Here is a 26,202-nt window from a genome sequence, read left to right on the forward strand (position 1 = left end):
CTTGAACTTGGCCATGTAACTTTCTTCTCAAGGGCAGTGAAACTGCATTAAAGCCAGATCCTCAAGGATGGAACATTCTGTTCCTGATGTCAGAAGGATAGTTCATTCCCTAGCTGAGAATAACATTCTTTTTAGAGCTCAGAAGACAGAGGTTCTATGAGGATTTGGGACATCCAATATGCTCTGTCCAACTGTCTCGTGAGGTCTCTTTTCTCTCCTGTGATGGGTAGAGTTATGTGCTGTGTCCCTACAGGTCTTTTGTAATGACAGACATAGCTCTACATGAAAGGTTTCGTTTGAAAACTTAGTTGTTACCAGCCACCATATGCCTCATAGTCACAACAATGAAAAGCTAGGCTCCTACTAGAGTGTCCTGATGCTGAAATGTCAAGAAGGTCAAATCTACATAGCTAAGGACCCAAATGGCAAGTTATAGAGAAAGAGAGCCAAATATATTGTATAGCTACTGTTAGTAGGGCACCACTGGGTTTTGTCCATGTCAGTGTACTAGGTCACGTCGGCACATGCATCCTCAATCTACTGTGGAGTCCAGGAAACAGAAAGTAAAGGGAAGGATGGAAAGAGCCAAGAAGACTGTACAGAGATAGGTATGGTACAGGAACAGCGTTTTTTAAGCTATTTACCTTCTAGTATCTGCAGTGGTGTTTGCTCTGTGATTCAGGCAGATAAATTTTCCTCTCTGGCTACAACAGGTAGTTCAGATAGCTACTTAAAATCCTGCCATCCCACAAGGTTTTATAGTCAGGTTAAAATACCCAAGTGCCCTATTTAGAAACTTGAAATTTTTTCTCTCTTTAAAGGTTAAAGTTCCTAATTTCAGGGCTTTTGTTAAAATATAGTACTATCCAATTAAATTAGAGGTCACAGATCATTATCAACCAATGCAAAGCGGGTAACAAAACTTTATAAAAACAAAGAATACACAGAGAAACCAAATTACTGCTTACTTTTAAGAATAACTCAAAAGATAAAGTAACAGATCAACAATGCAAAATGCCAGCAAACTCTTCAAAATGAATGCCAATAAAAATGGAGTCTACAATCCAAATGGAGGTTACTTGTCAATCACAGGCCCTATCAAAGGCTAACAATGAGTCATGTCTGCTAGTTGACAATTTTGGTATCATTGGGAAAGTAATAAGGTAAAATTATTTGTTGCAAATTGGTCTCCATCATAAAATAGTCTCTTCCAAGCATGTATACTACATGCCTAGGCTCGAAAGCATCTGAGTTTCTACTACAGCTTAAACAATTATTTTAAAGTCTGCACAGTGAGAAAATCAGGTGAGCTCTTTGGTCCCACCCAGTTCTAGCATGACAGAAATCTGCATGAACTATTCCTCTGCCTCTGTCCTCAGAGAACAGTCAGCTTCTTTCTATTCATGTCCATATAAAAAGTACACACATTTTATAGAAACTCACTATGAACCTAAAGAATCTATAACCACATGTTAAGGACATGAATTGATGGTTAATGATTCCAAGTAGGACCTGCAAAACGAAAGGATGTCTGCTTCTTGCTTTTCTGAAAAGCAAGCAAGAGCAACATCACTGTTCACTGTGCCTATGGACTTAGTAACAGCGTGTATGACTCTCGGGCATTTGAATCAGTACTTGGTACATAGGCAGCCCACTTCATGTTCTCATTATCCAATCATAGCTACAATGTCTTCAAATTCCACTATGTTTATACACTCTCAAAGACTAACCTCTACATCAGAGATAGACCCTGAGAGGTAAACTGAATGGAAATAAGCATAGGCATGAAAAAGCACAGAGCATCAAATATAAAGATGGATGATGGAGTTTCTCCTGGGTACCACTCATGTAATGGGAACAAGAACACAGGCCCCTATGGAAACATGAGCACAGGCCCCTACAGAGACACTCAGAATGTGCCAGAGCTTCACTAATTTAACAAAACAAACTGTTCTTGATATTACGAGTAGAATATCAGGCATAAATTTTTTTAAAAAATAAATCTTCCGTCACCCAATTCTTTGTCTAAACTCAGGTCAAGGAACACTTTGTATCAATCTCTTGTACTCAGACATAGTATTTGAAATATATTTATCTATGAATTATTAAGTAACAAAGTAAATTTTCAAATCAATTTGAAAATGCGAGATTCACTGTAGCTTAACAGAAAGCACTTTTTAGAACTCCTATGGTGTGTTTATCTTCCTGGCATATAAATTTCCATCCGACTCTTCACCTCCTCACCCAACCTTGAACTCCGCATTTCAGGGGCCCCCTCAACTTATGATCCTCTTACTTTAGTCTCATGGGTCATGGGGTCACCAGCCTAAGGTGAAAGTTCAGACTCTTGAGAAAAAAAATCTTCAGTATGAATAACTCCAAGTCAAGGGTAACCCTGGCATGGGGTTTATCATTGTGTCAAGCTCTTCACCGATACCTCAGAAACTCGAATTATTTATGTGTCCTATGTGAAGAAGAAACAAAAGGCCTCAGAGGCTAGATGACATGCTTCTGGGTCAGAAATAAAATGACAATGATAGACCCTTTCCTTTCTCTAACTTTCAGTGTACGACTGTGTACACAAGGAACTGAGTAATTGTGGGTGAACATGTACCACCGCACATGTGTAGAAGGTCTTTGCTATCTTCTTTGCTTCAGGCTGGTCTCTTTTGGCTTGTTCTCTACTGGCTGTAAGGCTGCTGGCTGGTCCATGAGTTATGGGGATTCTCTTGCCTTACTTTCTCCTCCTATCTTGCTGAAAGAACACTGGTATATGTAAATATATGCTACCTCTCCCCCATTTTTTATGTGTTCTGGGATTTGAAATTCAGGTCCCCATGTTTACCAGGCAAGGTCTCTAGCCACTGAGCCAACCCTGGATTCTGTGATGGTCACACCCAAAGGTATTATCTAGGCCAATTCTCTCTCTCTCTCTCTCTCTCTCTCTCTCTCTCTCTCTCTCTCACACACACACACACACACACACACACACCACACACACACACACACACACACACACACACAGTCCTTTACTCTTTACTCTCAGAGCTGCTTTGCTCCCCTCATACATCTTACGTTGAACTCCATGATACTTGCTGGCTCCCAAACATTAAGTACTCATTATCCAAATGAGACGTTTGAATGGTAAAAAGGTCTTGTATCTCGCTCCCACTTAGTGCAGACTGTAATTTATTCTGAAAGTCATGGGCATGCACCCTGACGCCTTCACAGGATGCCCAGGCTCATGGGGAAACAAGAAGCAATACCTGTAGCCTTAAGAAAGTGGATCTGATGTTGACAAGACAGCTCAGTTACACTGTCATCTAAGAAGACAAATTTGGAGCCACCAAAACATATATTGGAGTTTGCTTAAGGTATAGGTCTCAGGCAAGAGTGCATTCTAAGACTGCAATCTCAGATCTGCTGGGGCCATCCCTGGGGGGATGTGAGCAATTCTCACACAAAGGATTCCTGTCTGCAACTGTCATCTATTCAGTAGAGTGCATCATACAAGTCCCAGCATGTCTGGAGAAATCCCTGAAACCTTCCGTCTATACCACTCTGGTCTTGTATCTGGGACGCCTAGGACTGAGCATCTGCTCCTAGGTTTTAGCAACAAGGACCATGTGCAAGGTACTTGCCTTGGATTCTGCACCTTTATTGTGGGATGGTAGCACCCCATCCAGTTTTGGTGGGCAAGAAAAAAATGAGTTGAGGTTGTTCAAAAACACTGCAACGAACACACGCTGATGCTGAACAGAAAGGACTATTTCTGAGGCTCGACGTCTCTGCTGCCCAAAGTGATGTATCTATCCTATTTTTAGAAATGCTATTTCTCAATGGTTTTGCCAAACTTCCAGTGTAATTCATGAGACTGAAATCTCCTCCAAAGGACAAGACCGTGGTGTTCTGTAAGTCATCAACTGATGGTTTGTAGAGGGAAAGGAGAGAAGGACCATGTAGGAAGGAGGCAGTGGGAACCACAGGAATGGAAAGGTTTGTGCAGCGGCTGGTTTGAGGCCCAGTGACTGGGGGAACTCAGGGTCAGATATTGGCAAATGAGACCAGGATTTTGACTGATGTGCCATCAGAAATTAGAGTGCAAGAGTAATAATGGTACCAGATTTGGGGACAATTCTCTGTCTGTTGCCCTAGCCTCAAGCACTACACTTTTAAGAGAACAGATTGAGAGTGGACAGAGAGCTATAATTTGACATCAGAATACCTGGGTATGGAGTTCCACCATGTTATTTCTCAACTCTTGACATCATTGCCCTCTATGCCCCTTTACCTCTCTAATGCAAAATGAGGGGTTGCTGGTACCATTGAAGAGATCCAAATCAAGTGTGGTGGTGCATACCTGCAATCTTGATACTTGGGAAGCTGAGGATTTTGAGGCTAACCTGGTCTACACAGTGAGTTCAAGGCTAGCATAATCTTTATAGTAAGGTTCAATTTCTAGCAAAACAAAATAAAATCTCGAAAACAGAAGCTTGTGGGAAAAACAAAATGGTGTAAGTACCAAAAGAATGCCTGAGAGCCTTAGAGTCTGTGAGTCTGTATAGCCCTCAAAAGATGTGTGCGTACCCTAGTTTCTCTTCTCTACAACCCCAATTTTTAAGGTACCCTTTTTTCTTTCTAAAAGGGAGGGATGGCCACAGCCAAAACCACACAATCGAGATGGCTATGGATTGAGAGTTGGCTACTACACTGTGACGAGAAAGCAACTTCTTCAGGTTCAAATTAATAAATGATTTCTGCTAGTGAAATTATCAATGTGTTGATTTTAAACCCATGTACTCTTCAAAGATGTACTGAGAGAGAATAAGAAGTAGACCGTGATATTTATACTTCACTCTTCCCTGTAGCTTGATTGAGAAAGACGACAAGACCAGACCAATCAAAGAAACCGTCTACATCTCCCCCACGGGGATACCTTTGTCTGCAAGAATTTACACAGAAGTAAAAATAATTTCAAAGCATGGTACAGAACTTCTTAATCCAGAGGTGCTGAAGTGGATGCTCTGTGGGTCTCAGCTTGACTGTTTTGAGAATTTGAGCTGGTGAACAGTTAGTGGGATATACAGATTAGATTTGTAAAGACCACAGGGATAGAGCTACAGATGAGAGCAAGAAAGGCTGGGTTGAGGGCTTGGGTTTGCTTCTGCATAAAACACTTCTGGAAGGGAAACGAGATCTTGGGTGCATCTGTCCCTGGCAGCAGTTCCTAAAAACTAGGGGTGTGGATCTGAAAGACTTGGCTTTTTCTATGCATCTTAAAGTAATGGACTGTATCCATAGCTGTGTGTTGTGGGTGTGGGTGTGCACACAAGCACGTCTATTCAAGCATTTGTAAAGACCAGAGGTTGACATCAAGTGTCCTCCTTGTTACTTCCTACATTACTTGCTGTGACAGGGATGTTCACTGAGGCTGGAATTCTATGCTAGGTAGACTGACAGGTCAGGGAATCTCTAGGATGCTCTGCCCCCTCCCTTCCCCCAGTACCACTCCTGACTTTGACAAGGATACAGGGATCTGAACTAAGGTTCTTACATTTTCAAAGTAAGTGTTTTGTCCACTTAGTCATCTTTCCAGGCCTGGATGATTTGATTCTTAACAATAGTTTTAAATTATAATTTAAAGTTAATATACAAAGTAATGGGTCTCAGAGTGGCATTTTCTAATGTGCGTGTCATTATGCGTTGTTGTAATACGTCCCCCTCTCCATCACTGCCCTCCTCCATTTCTCCTGTCCCGCCTCTTGCTGGATCCCTCCTTCCTTCAAATATCTCCAGCTTTCTGCTTGTATGCCAAATGCATTCCATGAGGTTCTCCCTTAAGATTTTCCTTCCTCATTTTATGAACACACAAATATACATCATATACTTATCCTCAATTTCAAGTCTAGGTGCCAAACTTGAGACAAAAAAAAAAATTGTCTTTCTGAGTTTGGCTTATTGTGCTTAACCATGATTTGTAATTCCATCTATTTTTCGAGAAGGAGCAGGAAACCCTCCCTCACTGTTGCTCGGACTGCAGTCTTGTGTAGCCTGTACAGAAATTAGTGTGATGTTTTCTCAAAACAACTAAAACAAGAACCACACTACTCTCGGGCATACACCTAAAGGGCTCTGTCACCGCACTGCAGAAGCACGCGAACTTCCGTGTCTGCTGCTCTCTCACTCACAGAGGCCAGCAAGTAGAACCAGCTTAGAAGAATGGAAAAGAAAATGTGGTACACAGACAGGTTGGGAATTTTCTTCAGCAGAAAGAAAAAATGCAGTTAATGTTTGACTTTTTAAGCCTAAATTTTAATTGTGAAAAAAATAAGATATTTGTTAAGCAGGATTTCATTTTTGTTTATAGATGTCATTCCCAGATCTAGACTCACTGCATAAAAGATCAGGAGTAAGGCCTTATCACCTCATCTCTCATCTGCCTGATAGTATTAAAAGGATCCGGGGACACCACTAACACTGCCACTAGAAACCAAAGGCTTCTTAGGTGGTTCCTCTCCCTGTCAGCAAGTGCAGGCTGGAGACTGTTCAGGGACCCGTGTTCTTTTTCCCAGCAGAGTTCAGAGGGAGGGAGAAAGTGTAGGAGATTTAGGCAGACTGCAGAACACGTGTTAAAAATAGAAGTCAAGCTGCCATTGGAGACACTCGGAGAATTCTCCACTCACAAGTCTCTAATTATAATATGTCAAGAGTAAAATACCTCATGAGAAACAGTATCCGGGAAGAACACAGCAAAGGCTCTGTCAGCACTGTGAGCTGCGATATGTTTGGAACTGTACACAAAATAGAAACTCAGCAGAAAACATCCTGCAGGGAGATGTCTCAGGCCCTGGGGCTGGCTTTTCTGCCCATGCCTTACTTAGGTCTGCTTGGGAGCTCAGGGTTGCACACTGCCTCCCTTTTGAGATCCTGCAATTTGTGTGAAGTCATGTGCATATATTAGATGTTCTTGGAGGCCACCATATGGATGGGTGTTTTCTTTTACCCTGAACCATTCGGTTTCTCCAAGAAAGCATGGCCTCCACAATGTCCTTAAAATGCCATAGATAGATATGCCAAAGGATGGTTATTCCAGGAGTAACACTGTATATGAGGAAGAGCCTAGCTGTTCCCCCAGCATTAACCTTTTCTCCCCCGCCCCATGGTTCATGTTAAGCACATGCTATAGAACTGGGCTACAGGCTCTGCTCAACAGTAACTTCTTGCTAATATAAGACTGTATGTATCAGTGAGAGAACCATCTTTTTGACCCACTTTGAAGTCTAGTTCCTTCCATACAAAATATAGAACTTGAGAGAAAGAGAAAACAATTCCATCAAGATGTAGGGAAATGGAGACAATTTGAAAGTAAACATGTCATAGACAAGTTCAGATTAGAAAAAAAAATATGATTCAGAAGGAGATATGAAGGTAGAAAGAAGGATTGGCAGGCAAGAGCATGCGTGCATAAGCCTGGGGACCTGGGCTCTGCTCCCAGCCTGCATGTACAATAGTCAGGTGTGACCACAGTGTGCCTCCAAGACAGGTGCAGTGCAGCTGGCCCTTGGTGGTCTGCCAGCATAGCTGAGAAGACAGTGAGCTCCAGGTCCAGAGATAGACTCTGTCTCAAGAGACTAGGGTGGACAGCGATAGAGGACATTCAAGTCCTCCTGTGCCCTCCGCATGGGCATATACCCAGACACATCAAGTGTCTTCCTTTTTGGCCAAAGAGAGGAGCAAATCTGCACATGATTGTCTGCAGCAGAAAGGACGGTGTCTTTCTTCGATCACCCCCTCTCCCATAGTGAGTATCAATTACTTGTGATCAGAGTAGACAAAGCAATGACCAGCCCACCCCATAAGCATGTTCTCTAAACTCGGAAATTCCCTGCCTTCAAATATTCTAAGAATTTTCAGCATTGTATTCCTGGCACATTTTCCCAAATTCAGAATCACATCCTCCTTTCCAAACACCACCCTTTTGTTAGAGTGGAAAATGAAGGTAATACAGATTAAGAAAATGAAGGTCTTAAGAAAGTGCCTGCCTCAGTTTCTGCTTTGGAATCAAGGTTTCTCTGCTTCTAGCACACCTGTTCTTCCACCTCTTCTTTGTGGAAATTGATATGCTCATGTGTGTTCACATTCATTTCCTTTTCTGTGAGCTTACATGGAGAGCAACCTAGATATCTGTGCATAAGTCAATGAAGAAGCAAGCTGAGGGATGTCCATGCGATGGAGTGGTATTCAGCAATACAAAGAAGTGAGCCACTTATACAACCATCTTCGTGGGGAAAAAATGAAAGACAGTGTGACCATCAGCAGAAAACCTGAGCACCCAATGTTGACTACACTGATAGGCACACTGAAAGCTAAGTATGTAGAGGGGGAGGGGCCAGTTAGATGCGTAGTGATGAGGCCAAGAATAAAAACATGAGGGTAACAGAGGGGTAGGAAAAATTACAGGTGATTATATTTTCATTACTTTTAATATTGGTTAAAGTTCTATGCATATGTTCACCGGTACAGATGAATCAAGCGTGCACTTTCCAGACATGTATATTGTATGCACATTATGCATTCAAAAAGTTGCAAAAGCATTAGTTTCCTCTTTCCTGTTATGCCTGCTCTCTCCAATGTGAATACAGCCTCATTTCTTTCCTTTCTCTTTCAAGCATGCTTTGCCCCTCCCCCATGTACCTTTTCTTTGTCTTAGGTCTTGTCTTCTGGGTCCCTTAGAGATATCTTTCCCTTGTCTTAAATAGTGAACTCAAATCAACCAGCCTATGAACTCTTTGTGTATTTTTCCACCTCTACTGTTATCTTTCTTCTTTTCTCATCGTCCCCATCGCTTAAGATGTGCGAAGCCCTCTCCCTGGCGCCTTGATTTCCGACTCCCAGTCTTTTCACTCCTCTCTCCATTCAGTTTTGGCTCATGGCCTTCCTGCATTGTCTTTTCACCCTCTATTCTATGCTGTACTTGACCTCTGACCCTCCTAGTGTTTCTTTCTACCACTGTCCTCCCTCCCCCAAACAAGTCATTCTTCTAGGCCTTCACTGACACCTGGACTGCCAAGTCAGCAATGTAGAGTTCAGGCCCTGGGTTCCCAGGGTCTCCTGGTTCTCTTTATAATCGATACCCAATTTCTGTCATTCAGTAGCTCCTCTTATTCTAACCCTCACCATCTCAGAGTTATTACTAAATAATATTGTCATTATTAATTATTATTGTCTTAAAAATTATTGTCATTTCAGAATTTTGTAAGTTCCAGAAAAATGTACCCAGGCCCTACAATCCCTGATTGTCACAAAACTATAAACATGACAAACAGGCATCCCCTGTTCTCCCTTTGCCTATTTTCTGTTACTTTCAGGTCCTCCACACTGTTACAAGCATAAGTAGCTCCACTCTCTGCATTGCTGAGTACTAGTCCATTGGACTGATTCACTACAAGTTGTTTATCTGTGGGCAACTATTTGTGTTTTCCATGCTGCATCCCTAGCTACCACCTCTTGGTCAACATGACCACCTCACAACCTGGCTAAGCCAGGAAACCAATCGAAAGTACACATCCCCAAAGCAGGCCAGCCAATATCAAGGGGTGATACCGAATAGGAAGAAGGACCCCGGAGGGCTTTAGCAGTTGAATATATCACTTACTCGTGTCCTTTGCACATAACAGAATACCAATGTCAATGAACCTTGGCAAGATTAAGCCCAATGAAAGAAGCCAGACACCAAAGGCCTTGTATTATAGGACTCTGATTGTGAGACAGGCCCATAAGAGGCAAATCTAAACAGGTTAGAAAGCACACTGGAGGCTGTCAGCCTACAGGAGAAACAGGAATGAAAGGATAGGGGGTAGAGAATGGGGGATGGGTGTGGAATTTGCTTCTGAGGAGATGGAAATGTTCTAGAACCAGATGGTTGGGATGTCTGCAACAGATGACGTAAAATGCCTCCAAATTTTGTACACCAGACATTAATTATGAGTGATATGTACATTTTATAGAAACAATAAAAGGTGGAGACAATAGAAAGTTTCACAGTATATGCTACTTTTAGTATCTTCAAAGTAGAGATAGATACAGAGCCAAGCCGCAAAATTACCCAGTAATTTCCTGTACTTGACAATTGTGTCATGTGCCCAACACACGTGTATGAAGTGTCAGGATTCTGGGTTTTCAGGATCCTGAGGGTGGAAGGAAGAGGCGAGGCAGCACTGCTTCACACCAGAAAAGTGTGAAATGCGTGCTAGCCCTTGTGTGTGTCAGTGTCTCTAAGGGATCTTGCCGAAGGAGTATCCCCAATGTGGCTTACACAGGTCTATGGATCCTTAATTACTGTAGGTGGTTCACAGATGAGCATCATCTAATATCAATGCAGTTATTGGAGTCCACAGTCATGCTTGATTACTACCCCAGTATACTAGTTTCCACTAGGGTGGTGATAAAGCTGTATCTTTTGTTTTCTGATTGTTTGCTTAATCCTAACCCAGCAATTCCATCTTTCTGTTTATACTCTTAAGGTCCAACAGGTTTCCTGCCCAACTAATATTCTCTCACATCTATCCCTTCCTTATGCGCCAGCAACAAACTCTTAAGACTACAGCTAGATGGTATAGCTTAGCTGGAAGAGCGCCTGCCTAGCATGCACCAAGCCCAGGTTCCATTCTTAACACTGCAGAAACTGGACATGGTAGTGCACCCCTGAAACCCCAGCACTTTAGAGGTACAAGGAGTAGGATCAGAAGTTCAAGCTCATTTTCACCGCACAGGAAGCTGCGGGTCATCCTGGATTAGCTGACATGATCCAATGAACAGGTAACACATCACAAACTAAGGACACATCGATATATTATAGACGAGTCTCAAATGCACTCACCCAAGAATGAATATGGCTGGCCTGCAAACGGATCCACGCTTTGTTTTAAAGTCAATAAAAGTGTTCTAAAATCAAATTTTGGCAATGGTTACACAGATGCGTAAATGTGCCTACAATCGGCAAAGCATACACTTAAAATGAATAAATTTGCTATGTCTAAGTTGTGTGTCCAAGTTGTGTTTTTTGCTGTCGCTTGTTTTTCAGTGCTGGAGACTAAGCCCAAGAACCTGGACATGACAAACAAGTGCTCTGTCTCAGAACTCCATCTCCAGACCCCCACATTTCCACGAAATGGTTTTAAAGAACGCATTCTGCTTTAATAGCGTTCTGGAGAACGCATCACTTTAGAGACAGGAAAATAGATGCCTGTGCCCGCCCGGCTACAAATAAATTCAGCAAACTGAAACATGCTCTAACGAATAGGGAAGGATGTTCAGTCACTAAGGAAATCTCTGGGAAGCTGGTAGTATAAGGAAAAATTCAGAGCTGCTTTGTTTGACAAAAATCCCCAGCACACCGGGTACACGGTCCGCTAGCAGCTGCAGGGCTGCGGCAGGGGCTCAAGGACAACCCTGTCCAGGGCCAGGATGCAGAGTCCACTTACTGTGGCGGTGCCGGAGACGGTCTGCGCGCTTGTGTCAGCGCTCTGCTCCGAGTGCGTCTGTGTAGGAGGATACAGGTTTAATGTGTGGTCGGGGACAGTGGTCTGACCGGTGTACTCTGGCGCGGGATGGGGATGAGGGGCCGTGTATTCTGCGGGGATGCCATTCTGAGGTGGAGCGAACTGGGCTGAGGCATAAGGCTGAGCCATTGTGTCGGGGGCGGCCGCTGCTTCCTGATTACCCTGAGAGAGGAGGAAAAGGAGAGGGAGGAAGAGAACACTGTTAGTACTCTGCAAAGAGAACAGTACCCCAGAGTCCAGGGACTCAAATCCTAGTATACTTTCTTGGATCCAGTGATGACCCCCAGCCCAAGAGAGCCTACCCCAGATAACTTCAGGAGCAAATGGCGGTCATCATTATTTTCAGTCTACAGAGGGAAAAGATCAAGACACACAAGGATGAAATCACTTTCCCCAAGACGTCCAATCTAACTTGCTGAGACAGTACGATCTGCCCAACACTGACTGAGACAGTATGATCTGCCCACTACTGGCTGAAACTGTACCATCATTGAATTAGACTGTAGGGTCTACCCACCACTGGCTTCCCACCACTGGCAAATTCTCTTTGTTTCATCTCAATTTTGGAAGAGGTTTGTGTTATCTAAGGTAACAGTGGAGTTCCAATTTGATACAGTGCCAAGAACAACCAAACTGCTTGAGTGTGTACTTGAGAGAAACATTTGGACTTCTTCAATTATTAGTGCTTTGGAAGGGCCCTGGTAACGATCTTGCTGGTGTGTGTGTGTGTGTGTGTGTGTGTGTGTGAATGTGGTATTGTGTGCATATCTGTGATAAAAGGAAAATTTAAGTCTTAATTTAGAGATCTCTTGTGATAGTCTTTCTTTCCCCCTTTTATATACTGGGTATAACTTTTAAATCTCATTAATCAATGCCCCCCATCCTGTTCTTTAAGATATATATATATATATTTTTTTTCAGGGCATTATATAACAATTCACCCTTCAGTTATAGCCTAAACATGCGGTATGGTAATTACAGTCAAGTCAAAAGAATTAAAAAAAAAACCCTGAATTCAAATGTTTCCATTTCTGGAAACATCTCCCTCCCTTCACTTCCACCCCCATAACTGCTACTTCCTTCACACACTCTGCACACACATATGCAGAACACATAAGAAGCTGTAGTCCAGAGGTCTGAAACTTCATAGTCTCCAGAGATAAAACTGTACAGTCAAAAAGAAAGAAAGTGGAGGAGGGGGGCAGAAGGAGGGCGAGAAGGAAGGAAAGGAAGGAAGGAAGAAAGAAAGGCAATTAAACTCAGCAATTAGTGGCCTCTCCCATTTTCTGTGGACAGTTACATGTGACTTGATCCTCCTGTGAAAACTGCAGGGCACAAGCATCAGTATGTGTTACCAAGAGACCTCAACCTCTGCTACAGTCACTTGTGCAAGGCACACATACAGAGCCCATGCTTTTGTTAGAGAAGAATTTTAACTGTGTGGCATTGAAGATGGCACACACATTAGACCGAAGCTTAGCATACGTTTAAAGACTTTTACAAGGAATGCATGTTTACCAGCTTTTTCTTCCTCCATAATAGATCCAATATCTGTTTCACTGGGGGTGAAAAGGGGCATCCTTGTTTCTGTTCTGACCCTTTTACTATAGCACTGGGGGCAGCAGTAGGTCAGCCCTGGCTGAAGTTGGGTGGCTACAAAGGAGCATCAAACCCCAGAAGAGGACAGTTACTGCCACTGGCACTCACATTCTATATTTAATTCTTCAAAGATACGCTCCATTCTGGTAGACACTGGCTCTCTGCTCATGCTGTGCAGAAATGGCTATACTCTGTCCCTGGTGGTCTCTGAGCGATCACCAGAGTCATCCACATGAAATCAGTCGCCAATTACAGTATTGGCTTAGAGCCATTGATTTAGCTAACTCTTCAGCTTTCTTCCTAGTCATACCAGTGAGTTCTTGTCAGCCTAGGACAGAGTTATAGAATTTGAGCATCTTTCTTTTCACTGTGATACAGTCGCAGAAATAATTGAAAACTTTAGAAATAGTGTAAGCCTGGGGCTGCTAAGGAGTGCCATTGAAAGGGAATTGCCTGCAGGTGGTTACACAGAACAAAATGGTGCCAAGGAGCTGGGTGAAACAGGAAACTCTCAGGGCTTGGTGACATCATGTCAAGATTGAAGCTAACTGCACGGGTAGTTGGGAACAGTGCTGTTTGACTTACAAAAGGGAATATATATTCTCTTTTTCAATAGCTTTCCTAAGCAACCATTAACATAGAAGTGTAGGCATTTAACAGGCACAACCTGATGTTTGTATACACATGGACAGGGTGAGAAAGAACCTGCTCGAGACAGTCAGCTCCCAGTGCCTCTGCAGTTACCATTTGCCCACATGCCCGTGTGCTTACGCATTCTTGAGAAGATTCCACCTAAGGTACATCTTCTAGAACCGTGCATGAGGTGGGGGGGATTTCCAAGACAGGGTTTCTCTGTAGCTTTGGTGCCCGTCCCGGAACTAGTTCTTGTAGATCAGGCTGGCCTCAAACTCACAGAGATCCTCCTGCCTCTGCCTCCCGAGTGCTGGGATTAAAGGCTTGTATCACCCCTGCCCGACACCATGAAGGAGTTTTTGAACCATTATCTCCATTCAGCATTTTACTTCCCCAGAACAGCTTCCTTTTTTTTTTTTTTTTTTTTTTTTTTTTGTGGTAACAGTGATGAAACTCAGGGCCTCATGCATTATAATCAAATGTTCAAGCCCTGAGCTGTACCTTCCTCTCTCCTTTGACTTTCCATTTTTGAGACAGGGTTTCATTTCACAAAGTCATTCAGGTAGACCTTGAACTTGCCACTCTCCTACCTCAGTCTGATGAGTAGCTGAGGTTATAGATATGAACCCTCAGGCTCAGTGATCATGTCTCCTTTAAGGTGGCTTTCTGTCCCTTAAGATCCAAAGGACCCAACCTGACGTGTGTGTGTGTGTGTGTGTGTATGTGTGTGTGCGCGTGCAGGCACGTGTGCACACCACTCCTGTGATGTTTTATTATGGAAACTAAGTACTTTTCTGTTTTGGGAGGACCCTAGAACCTAGCCTATAGAGGCTGGCTTGGCAAACAACTAATAGAGCTACCCTGCGCCACTGTTGATTTTTGTTAATAAAGCTCCATTGGGACATAATCCAATAAATGGGCTCATTTGTTTAACAAATTGCCTATGCTGCTTTTGTATAACAAGCACAGAGTTGGTGTGTTGTGACAGAGACCACACAACCCTCACAGTCCAAACTGTCTGGACCTGTGTAGGAAAATCTTTCCAGCAGCGATTGCAGAATAGCATCAGATATGGGGAACCCAACTAAGAAATCACTATTGTGCATAGAATTTGAGCAGGAGATGAGTCTAACAGCCACACAGGAGGAGAAGAAAGGGCAGATATTCAGTCTCGGCAAAGGAGGGGTAATCATTGGCTGCTCCTTGACTCGGCAATGGTGATGAATGGCACAAAGAATAAGTTAGATTCGGCCGGGCGGTGGTGGCGCACGCCTTTAATCCCAGCACTCGGGAGGCAGAGGCAGGCGGATCTCTGTGAGTTCGAGACCAGCCTGGTCTACAAGAGCTAGTTCCAGGACAGGCTCCAAAACCACAGAGAAACCCTGTCTCGAAAAACCAAAAAAAAAAAAAAGAATAAGTTAGATTCTCTCTTCTGCAATTTTCTTCACTTCATTAGATTTGTGATTGTAAACCTAAATGGACATACACACACACACACATACACATGATGCCACCCCCAACACACACACATACAAATGACACCACACACACCCACAAGGCACAGAGCATGCCTTTTACTCATTGGTGCTCAGAGGACAAGCTGAGCAACATCGTCCTTCACCTCCAGCTTAGTACTTAATGTCAATAGTTCAAGGCAATGACAGGAGACATTTTTGGCTGTCACAGCCTAGGAAGGCTGTGCTCTTAACATTTAGTTCTTAGACACCAGTGATCCTGCCAAATCCCAGCAATGCACAAACTCTCAAAGGACTAGCCATGGGGCCCAAAGGCTAATGACGCTGATGTCAAGAGTTCTTGCTTTGCATGTACTAGACCCTTACCTAGTCTACTTAACTTAGCTGTCAGAAATGTTTCTCAGGTCATTTAGAACTGAGAAAAAAAAGTCATGCAAGATCCAGGGCACAGACCATTTATGGGAAAGCAAGGAACAGAACTAAGACCCATTTCTGCTTTCATTTGTGAGAGAGTTATCTGCTGTAGAGGTCATTTCAGTTTGTAAAATGACTGCACACCCCTCTCTGTAATATATATCTTGGTACTCAAACTTATTTTGCCTCCTTCGATGGAGAAGTCAGGTGCTGAGGTACAGGATGCAGAATACCAGTGATTCTGTTTGCCAGATGCAGAAGGTGACCCTGGATACTTGGTGGCACAGCAGTATGGGAAACCTGAGTGCCAGCTCAAGTCTGAGGCCTATCTCCAGAGTATCCAGAGCCTGGAATACGAAAGGCCATGACCAGCTAAGTCCCTGGAGTCAGAGCAGCAGAATCTTTCAAGATCTGTGCTGCTCTGGCAGACAAAGGTGTCAAGCTCTGAGGACCAATTCGGTGAGAATCAAGTGGACAACAGCTAGCTTGTTCAGGTACACTGGGGCTCCGCATTGTATCTTGTACCTGGAGGTCTCAAACAGATGTTGGCAGGACCCCCTACAGCTACTTATTAACACCGACAGCTGCTCCAGAGAGACCCTAATTAATATTCCCAACATTTTCACTTTCGGCTAATTACAGCTAATATTTAATTAAGAACACTGTACTTCCTATGGAATATTTTTCACCTTCAAATGACTTGAGAGATGTCTTTGTTCCCTCCCTAGTGATGCTCCTAGGTTTTCAGCTTAGGTTGAAATAAATTTCCTTAGAAAATTACATGAATGGCAAGGGCACCCTTTCTGCTTTAGGTGAGAGCAAATTCCAGATAGGTGAACCAGATCCTGGTTAGAAGGCTAAAGTCGCTCTCCTGTGTGTGATGGTGAGAGGTAAAATATTGAGAGTGTTCTGGGTGGAAATTCATTGGAAGAAGCTGCCTCTTCTATGCAAGTGCCATGCCTCCACTTTCCCCTAAATAAATGGAACGGTAAGAGATCTCTGGATATCTGCAGAGTCAGGCTGCTCGTGTGGGCCCCTCCTTTATGGGGAGGTGATTCTGCTTCGCAAGGATCCCCCACAAGCACCAACCGAGCACTCCAAGAGCTTGTGCAAACTTCGCACCCAGTTTCCTCTGCCAAGACATTCTTAGGGTGCTGCTAAATATAAGGAAAGGGGGGGCAGGTGGGAAGAGGTCGGAATCTCTCGCGTCTTAAACCCACGATGCTGAAGAGGAGAGCTGGGTGGAAGCGTGGAATAAATAGAGCCTCCCAGGGTAAGTGTCGAGGAAATTTCCTTATCCTCCTAGATCAAACTTCTCCATCAACCAGATCAAGTCAGAAGCTGCTCAATGACATGGAGTCCAGAGTTGTCCAGGATGCTCCACGGGGTTTCTTACACTTGTTTACTAAGAGCAAAGAGATTTTAAGATGCAAACAAATCTTATTCCTTAAAGGAAAAAAAAATCCCCCAAAGTCATTTCAATTTAAGTGTTTTACTGAAGCATGAAATAGAGAGAATATTATTGCTATTTTAAGACAGGCAGTGTAATCTATTTAGCTTCATGTATGCACACACTCAGAGCCACGCCTCAGATACAGAGTCCTTACACAGGCACCCGAAAAAAATCGATGCTATCTCTGGGGTGGACACAGGAGATGAGTCCTGCTCTTGTTGTCCTTTCTGCCTCTCCACCCTGCCCCAGATAGCCTTTCAGTTGGGTACCACTCTGAGTGGTTTAGTAGAGCTCTTCTTAGAGGAACACAAGAACAAACAGTGGCAGCCAGGCTGACTTTGCAAAACATGTGGCCTTGAAAACTAAGGCAGAGCGCATTTTAAATGAAAAACAAGCATAGTCCTTCTGTGGCAAGAGAAGGGAAGGTGCCTGACTGCATAGCTGCCAAGGGAGACTGGAAAATAACCAAGTGTTTTCCTGCAGAAAGGGGTGTGTATGTGTGTGAGTGTGCATGTGTGCACGTATAGGTGCTTATGTGTGTATGAATGTGCATGTGTGTGCACATGTTTGTGTGTGCGTGTGTGTGTTTTCTTCAGCTTTTACAGTCAAACCCCTTTTTCTGGAGTACTTTTGTCCCCTATTTCTTGCCCTAAGTCCCTCTCCTGGACTACTCCAGTTCTCAAAATGAAGTATACAGGAATTGTCAAGAATTAATAAGCCTACTGATTACACATGTCCACACGGTCAAGGAAAACACCTGCTGTTCCCAAGACACTACCCCCCCCCCCCCGACAAGACAAGCACACACTGAGGTAAGCTCTTGAGGAGCCCGCCTATCCCCAGTGGCTGCTTGCAGCTTTCAGCCTGGCTGACAGTTTGTTTTACTTGAGTTCAGCAACCTGGTCTGCTCTGATCTACTTCTTTGGCAGGAAATTGCACATTCAGAGAAAGCCTCTTGTGCTGAGCCGAACCGGGCTAAAACACATCATGCCCCAGGGGCAATAAAACAAAGAGGAAAAATGCAAAATGACACCATTAACCTGCTGGTCCTAGGACAAGCATAGATTCATGCAAAGAGCACCTCTTTGCCCACCCCCGTGTATATATTCACACACACACACACACACACACACACCACACTCCACAATACTCCTGTCCTTTCACCGGGCATAATGCAAGAAGAAAATTGTCTCCCAGAAATACCAGGCTTAACACTGAAAAACACAAGGCAAATGCTTCTGCTCCATTCAAATCACAGTTTCAAGTGAAAATTCAAAATACCTGCTGCACCATGCTGCATGCTCTCTCCTCCATAAACTTAGCAGCTGTTCTAATCCCACACCACGGAGCATCTGCCTAAAGCCAGCCTCGATGAGGAGCAAGGGTGTACAGGCTGGGCACTGTAAGAATGATCGGGGTGTTGGTGGAGGGGGAGCTGAGGCTGCCTGGCTGACCTCCCCCTCAACATCTGACTGCATCCAAAACCAGCCCCAGATGGGACTCTTCTGCAAGGGAGGCCTGGCCCATCAATCACAGCTAGCTCCTCCTCTGGCTGCTGCTCTGGGTTTCAGAGTGCACCACTGAGCAAATGATTATGTAGTGGAAGGGAAAACACACACACACACACACACACACACACACAGCTCCACTACACTAATAGCTATTTGAAAAACATTAGAAACGCTATTCTATGCATAGCCTGGAGCTGGAATTTTTCATTACTAAACTAAATATATGATATGCAAAGTTATAAAATCCACTGGGGAGCTTGCTACTATCTTACTTCATTTTCTGAGAAAGGAAGGAGGAATGTTTGGGGGCTACAGGGAGAGCGATAGAAGGAGAATGAAGAAGGCTCAAAGAGATCAAGAGATAGTCACAGGTAAATTAAAAAATGCCATAATTACCATAATGGGGCTGGGGAGATTGTACGACCAGTAAAGCACTCATCATGCAAGCATGAGGACTGGGCTTTATTTCCCTGGAAACCATGTTCAAAAGAGAAAGCAAAAACCCAACATGGTGGTGGGTGCTTTTAATCTTAGTGCTATGGAGGCAGGGGCAGGTAGACCCCTGGGTTTCTGGGTTTCTTGGTTTCATGCCTAGCCAGTGTACTTCTAGGCTAATGAGAGATCTGCCTCAATAAACAAGGTGAAATATACCCAAGCAATGACAGTTAAAGTTGTCTTATGGTATACACCATGGGAGCATAAACACACACATGCCCAAGTATAGCTCCCCCTCATGTTCCTCTACACACACAAGCATATGTATATGCATGCTATACACAGTCATCCACATGCCCATATACAAACACATGCACACAAATACAGCAGAAGAACGTGTGAAATATTTATAATACAAATGTGTGATTAATCATAAATTAATCCTAAGATAAGGTCACCAGTGGTTGCTGGGCAGACTCCTGAGTTGAGCTGCCGCCACTGGATGCCTCCCCTGGCTTCTGTGAAAACAGCTCAGTGTATTATTGTAAAGAGCAAAGTACTTTAAACATTAAAAGTCAAATTGAAATAAAGGAAAGAAGAGCCCAGAATGAGGCTCATGGGGTACATTAAATTATCAGATGTTTTACTCATATGCCAAGCAATGGCCCGAGTTGCAACACGGTCCCTGTTCCTGTCCCATACAACTTAGATAAGAACTCAGTGTGTCAACATGCTCTCAGTGAAGGAACCCACAGGACTCCAAAGCCCAGTGACCATGCATGTGTGAGGAACAGCACAGGGCTCTTGCTGTCTCTGTCTGTCTTTGCCTCTCCTGTCTCTGTCTGTCTCATTGTTTGATCTTTTCTTCCAATAAGTAAAGATGAATGTTGTCTAAAACATTCGTTCCTGCAGCCTTCCTCAAAGCCAGCTTCAATATCCAAACCAGACCCTTTGTTTAAAGCTGAAGATATTTGGTTCTTCCTTGTTTATTAAAACCAGAACAATCGGAGAGAAATGTCAAAACAATGTCAGTCATATTTGGCCATGTCTTTCTTGTTCATCAAAGGAGTGGTTTCAAGGGTCCCCTGCACCTCTGTGTGGATAGCTACTTAGTACTGACATTGCTGGCTGTGGAAAGAGCTCCTGTGTGAATGGAGGAAGTGGACAGGGATTCTGAGGTGACTGCCCTTGTAATAAAATTATATCAGGGAGGAGGTGAGGGGCAAGAAAGCCTGGAACACTTCAACCTTACTGTCTTTCTTGTGCATTAATTCAGGAAAACCCTTGATGATGGATAACTTTGTTTTTTAAGTCCCTAGTTATCTAGCACTAAAAAGAAAAGTCTAAGATAAAAATCATTCTTCTCATTCTTACATTGCTTACCATACCCTGGTCCAAGCCAATACACTAGAAATCAGGGTTAAACCAGCAGCACTCAGGGGCCTTATAGGATATGCTGGCTATTCTCTCTGAACTGCTTACTCTAGAGTACCCAGGTCTGGCCTTGCCATATACAGTTCAGCAACTTCTGCCAATAGCCAAGGGTTCCTTGTTCTTACTGTCCACTACAAAGCCAAACTTTTGTCCTTTAAGCTAGGAAAGGAGCAGGGAGTCCAATGTGGACCAAGTCCTTGAGAATGATAAAGAGAATTCTCAAAAATCATAACTATAACTATTAAACATAGTAACCAAAGAAAGTAGTGAACTACTGGTAGAATCAATCAACAAACTAGTAATCACTGTCCTGGAATCATCAGGAACTAGGGGATTCTTTCCAAATCATCAAATCCCAAAGGTCTGCAGCAAAGCTGATGCCTCAGAACCGCAGAGGGTGGGACCCATGCCAAGCGCTGTCACGGGTCTCCCCAAAACATGCTGCTTCACGGTACTAAGATAAGAAAGGTTGCATCTTTCAAATTGTGGGTGTGATAACATGTATTATGAAACCTATGAACGGGGGCATCATGCCGACATTTGTGTGGTCATTCATAGAGAGATGCAGACATCAGAGGTCTATGTTAGAAGCATCTTCCTCTTTTGTTCCCCACCTTAGTTAGATAGGACCTCCCATTATCCTACAGCTCCTTGTTTTGGCTGTATTCACTGGCTAGTAAGCCCCTGGGATCAACCAAATGCCAGATGTGGATCATGTGCCTATAGCCCCAGTGTTTGTGTGGGTGTTTGGGATCTGAACTCCTATCCTTGGGCACCTATAGCACTTTACCTACAGAGCCAAATCCCTAGCAGCCCACGCCCATTTTTTTTTTCATGAGCATTAAGTGAACCATACATTGTTTAAAATACTGATGACAGACTATTCAACAAAAACATTGCTTATATCACCGCATGGTATCTGAACTCAACATGTACATTTGGCGGGCCCCATTTTTAAGAGACATAAAGGTGTTCATGCTCAGAAAATCAGTAAGCAAAGGTTATCCAGCCTTTCAGACTCCTTTATGCTTCATTTTTAGGTAGTCAAAAAAAAAAAAAATCCAAAGCTAACCTCCTCTTGGGCAACATATGAAATTCAGTCCCCTAATTCTTGTGCAAAAACTCCCCAGCTTGTGCAAAAGCACCTATTAAACTGAGAGCTGGGATGCTGCCCTTGGGTCAAGAGTTCACAGCAAACCAGCAAAAAGACAACAATAATCCATACCACAGACTCCAAGGAAAGCAATTTCTTTCATCTCGCTTCCCCAGCCTCTACTTGGAAGCTCAAGAGGACAGAAGCCATCTCGCCACGGCTGACAAACACCAGCCCCAGAAACACAAACCGCCTGAGTGGGCGGCAGACTTGCAAAGATGAGGTGTCATGTTTGCCAAATGTTCCAGCCCGAGTTTTCCATTTGGAGTTACAGAAGGCGATGTAGAGGTTGTTTTTCTCCACTTTTTAAAAGTTAGCGATCATCAAATATTTATGGCACTCTGCTCAAGTCAAGAACCCAGCAAAGGTTGCTTCGGAGGTGATATTTCCAAAGGGGAAAGGATTAGCGGTGTCATGGGGAAGTGAAACTCCAGCCATGAGCATTAAGCTCCTAGGAGGGAGGGGTTCTCATCTTGCTCTCCACTGTCCCAGGGCACAGGGGACCCAGCCTTTGCCTGGAGAAACCTTATTTAGCCAGGGAGCTGGCAGTCCGGTAATCTTGGTTACTAGGAAGGCCTTGGGCTCAAACTGTTAAGTTCCCTGAGTTTAAGAATCTCTTCTGTGCTTTTATACCTGTTGCCTGAAGCTTTCTTAGGGTGTGACAAGCACACATACATACAAGAACAGACACACGCAGGCACACTCAAATGTTTACTAGATTGAGAGGTAAGTCCTGCTTCTGTCTCTCTGCACAGAGACGTTCTCTGACTATTGAGTACCTAGATCCTGGCCAGCACTGCCCACCACTGCTCTGCGCTGGTGAACAACGATCCACATTGGACTATGGGATGTCTTGTCCCAAAGAAATAGAGTGCACACTGGATCTATCTATAACCCACAAGCTACCTATGTGAACTACTGAATACTGCCCTATGCGATAGCTAACTATTTTCCCAGGAGCTCTGTGAGTGAACAGTCTTAGTCCACCCCTTCTCCGACATGGAAGTTAAGGCTAATGATCTATGTTGATACAACCAAACTCCGCCCACACATCCCTCTGTTACCTACAGCTGACCTCTGTGTGCTCAGACTAGGGATGGCATGTTCAAGGATAGCTTTGGAACTACCCAACCGAAGGTACTTTTAAAACCAGGAAAATGTCTCTATTATCCAAGGCAAAGTTGGAGGTTATCAAAAAGTCATAGAATTTTATTCCTACCATCTTGAACTCCAGGTAGTTAATAAGGCTGCTGATGACAGTGATGCTGCTAAAAGCATTAGTAATGATATAATTAGAAGGATTTTTTTCACCATATATATGCTTGCCATTGTCATAAATGATCTAAAAATGTCACTCTTTGGATGCAACCCACAGTTCCATAGTATGGGTACAAACGTTACCTCAATTGTATAGATACCACACAAGTTATCACGAGGCCACTGCAAAAGTGTAAGATAACATTTGATCCAATATAATTCTGATCCCAGAGCTTAACATTATAACAATTATTATTTTGAATGCTTTATTTTCAAATTAGTATAGAGAAACAGAAAGTTCTAAAGCAAAATTGAGGAAGGTTGTTCTTGCAAACCTTCACTCACTGCTCTCTGGGAACCTTCTCGCCACTTTGACACACTGTCTGATCCAGGAAAAGGAGTTGACACAATCATCCCTTTACACTACTGTGGATGTTACTACACTTATGTCACAGAAAGTTCAGCTGCTCTGACTATTCTGCCATCAGCTCCTTCATGCCATCACCATCTACCTCTGAGTGACAGGTACATCAGGCCGCCACCATTATGAATATAGCCATGTGGACACAAAGGCAGATGAACACACAGGAAGTAGAATTTTGTAAACAAACATTGGAGAAAATGTTTTCATAAGGGAAGGGAGAGAAAAATTCTATTTATAAATATTTATTCAGTTATCATTAGTGTATGCATATGTGGATTGTGGGAGCACGTGTGCCGTGGTGTGCACATGCTGGTCAGAAGAAAACAGTGTGGATTCATTCTCTTCTTTCCCTTCCTTTGGGTTCCAGGGGAGCACCTTAAACTTGTTTCTGATCAGCAGGCTTCCATAGCAAGTGCTTTTACCTGCTAAGTCATCTTGCTGGACTGATAAATGTACTTTGAATAATAATTTGGTAAGAAGTGTTCTGTCCTGGATAGAAAAAACATCACTGTTTTAAAAAGATTTCACAATCTACTTATTTCCACTCCCTCTACCTCTGCCACCACCCCACTTCTACCACCACAGCCTCCACCCCCCCCATCATTACCACCACCTCAACATCAGTGCCAATTCCTTGTTCAAGATGAAATGACCTCTTCCATTGCTCATCCTACCATAGTGAATTCTTTCTCCTTCAGAAGTTTGCTTATAGTCACCCTGAAGATATGATTTGGGACAGCAACTATGTCACCTACACTTTTGTAGCAAATAACATTTTGTGGATGTGACATATAGTTTTTATTAAGACAGAAGGGCAGCATTGAGGTAAAGCGAGTAGCCTAGGATGATGAAGGCACAACTGTGGGTACTATTGACTATAAAGTCACCAAGAAATCATCACATATCTATCTCCAGATTGGGATAGTTGAGACCTTAAGTCACACTGCTTAAATATACCTTATCCCTATTGGGATTATGAAATGGATAATGAGTTGTTTCATCAAAGGATAAAACAGACATTGCAAATACAATGAAATACATGGCTCCTTTCAGATATAGTTGTTCATATCATGCACTGCAAATTTTTCTACCCATCAAGAAAGTATATGTCACATAGCCATGGATCAATCAGCATATCATCTTCATCTTCAAGCCCTTCACAAAGCTGGATACATAAACACAGCCAATTATTATGCGGTTTTCATGAAATATGACCCAGTTAAGACTCAACAAACACCTTGGTAATGGTGAGTCTCAATTATCAAACGATTGGGGATCTAGAATCCCCCATGGAAACAAATTTATGCACATATCTGTGAAGGATTGTCTAGTTTTGGCTATCTAAGGTGGATAGACCCAGTTTAAATGTAGCAACATCTTTCCACGGGCCAAAGCTCATTCAATAAAAAGCAGAAAGTGAGCTGAGCACCAGCATTCATCTTCCTTTGGTTCCTGACTGCAGATGCCACGTGACCAGATGCTTCACCCTCCTGCCTCCAGGCCTTCCGCACCAAGATAAACTGTAACCTCAAGCTGTAAGAAAAAATGAACCCTTTCCCCTTTAAGTTGCCTCTTCCAATGTGCTTTGTTAACCTTGGAAGATTAAGGCAATCCACCACTCCTATTCTATCTATACGGAGTATATAAAGCAAAATATGTTTGTATTTTAAATAACCCAATTTTGTACCAGGGATATTTAAAGGGCTCTCAAAAACTATATAAGGGTGGGTGCTTGTCCTAGGGATCTTTTCTATTTCCCTCTTGTTCACCTACAGTTTGTAATCAAGGTGTTTGACATGATAAATATCAATTGGCTGGTATTCACCTCACTTGTAGAAAAGTGTCTAATCTAGTTATGGCAACAGGCAAAGATGATAAAGTATGACCTTGTCTTTCACTGTGCATTGCATAAGTTTTTGCCTCTAATAGTTTGCCAGCTAGGAAAAAATGGCTGTCATAAAATGAATTATTGTCAGACATAGAAGAAATAAAAGCAGGAGAGACTGCCAGGAAGTGAGGGCTACGACCGAGTCAAAAAGCAAGGCGGACTCCACTCAGCCCTTTTCAGCAGCTCGGTGCTCCACATCTTCCCAGGTGTAGCCATGGGATACAGCGAACTAGAAAACCATGGCCCAGACAGCCCAAAGATCCAGGCAGACCAGAACCCAGAGATAAATTTGGAATTTTCTGTACAATGGGATACACGTCTTGAGAGGAGGAAAGAAAACAGCTGAAAGAGTCAAGAATGCCCTTGGAGAGAGCTGATGTCTAAGCTTGGAGTTAGCAATAAATAGTACGGGGATGAAACAGTCAGACAGAACAGTAAACGGAAGGTGGATACGATGTTAAAATGGGGTAATACACCCACATGTGGAGTGACAGGATGAATGGAAGGAAAGCAAAGGGGGTATTCAGATTATCCTCTGACATGCGGGACCGACAGTAAACTACTGTTTAAAGGCAGGGGTCCACGTCTGTCTTACAGAACACTATGGGCACAGGATAGCACACTAGAGGAGATGCGACCATGACGCTTCCTATGGGAAAGCCAGTCACAGTAACGAAGAAGGAAAGGGCAAGAGATCTGAGCATACGACCAACTTCTTGATGCTGCATTCTCATGGAAAACAACCCAAATGCTTGACCATGAAATAAAGAGGAGACAGTTCTTCAGTTTAATTATGGAGGATGGGGGCTATTCATGTCTCCAGGGGTGTATTTATTTCTTCATTGGTACTCTCATAACATCTCAGCCAAAGGTAGCACGGAAGGTTCCTGGGAGCACCTCCACCTGATCTTCCTGCCTGAGCAACACATGCAATATCGGAATTGGGAGGTGGGTAGAAGGCGTCT

The 26,202-nt window shown here is 43.4% G+C and overlaps 1 protein-coding gene across 30 annotated transcripts in view; it reads right to left on the reverse strand.

Moving 5' to 3' along the window:
- The window catches only part of Rbfox1 (RNA binding fox-1 homolog 1), a 1,523,799-nt gene that overhangs the window by 169,240 nt on the left and 1,328,357 nt on the right, over window positions 1-26,202 (reverse strand). For 26 of the 30 annotated variants that reach the window (XM_057774158.1, XM_057774153.1, XM_057774169.1 and 23 more), the window contains one exon: window positions 11,484-11,723. In XM_057774158.1, the coding sequence (XP_057630141.1) occupies window positions 11,484-11,723 (240 nt within the window). Of the gene's footprint in view, window positions 1-11,483; window positions 11,724-18,416; window positions 18,554-26,202 lie in introns of those variants that run through there. The other 4 variants (XM_057774174.1, XM_057774156.1, XM_057774173.1 and 1 more) reach the window with 1 other exon arrangement.

This window comes from Chionomys nivalis, chromosome 7 (genome assembly GCF_950005125.1).
Source record: "Chionomys nivalis chromosome 7, mChiNiv1.1, whole genome shotgun sequence".
NCBI lineage: Eukaryota > Metazoa > Chordata > Mammalia > Rodentia > Cricetidae > Chionomys > Chionomys nivalis.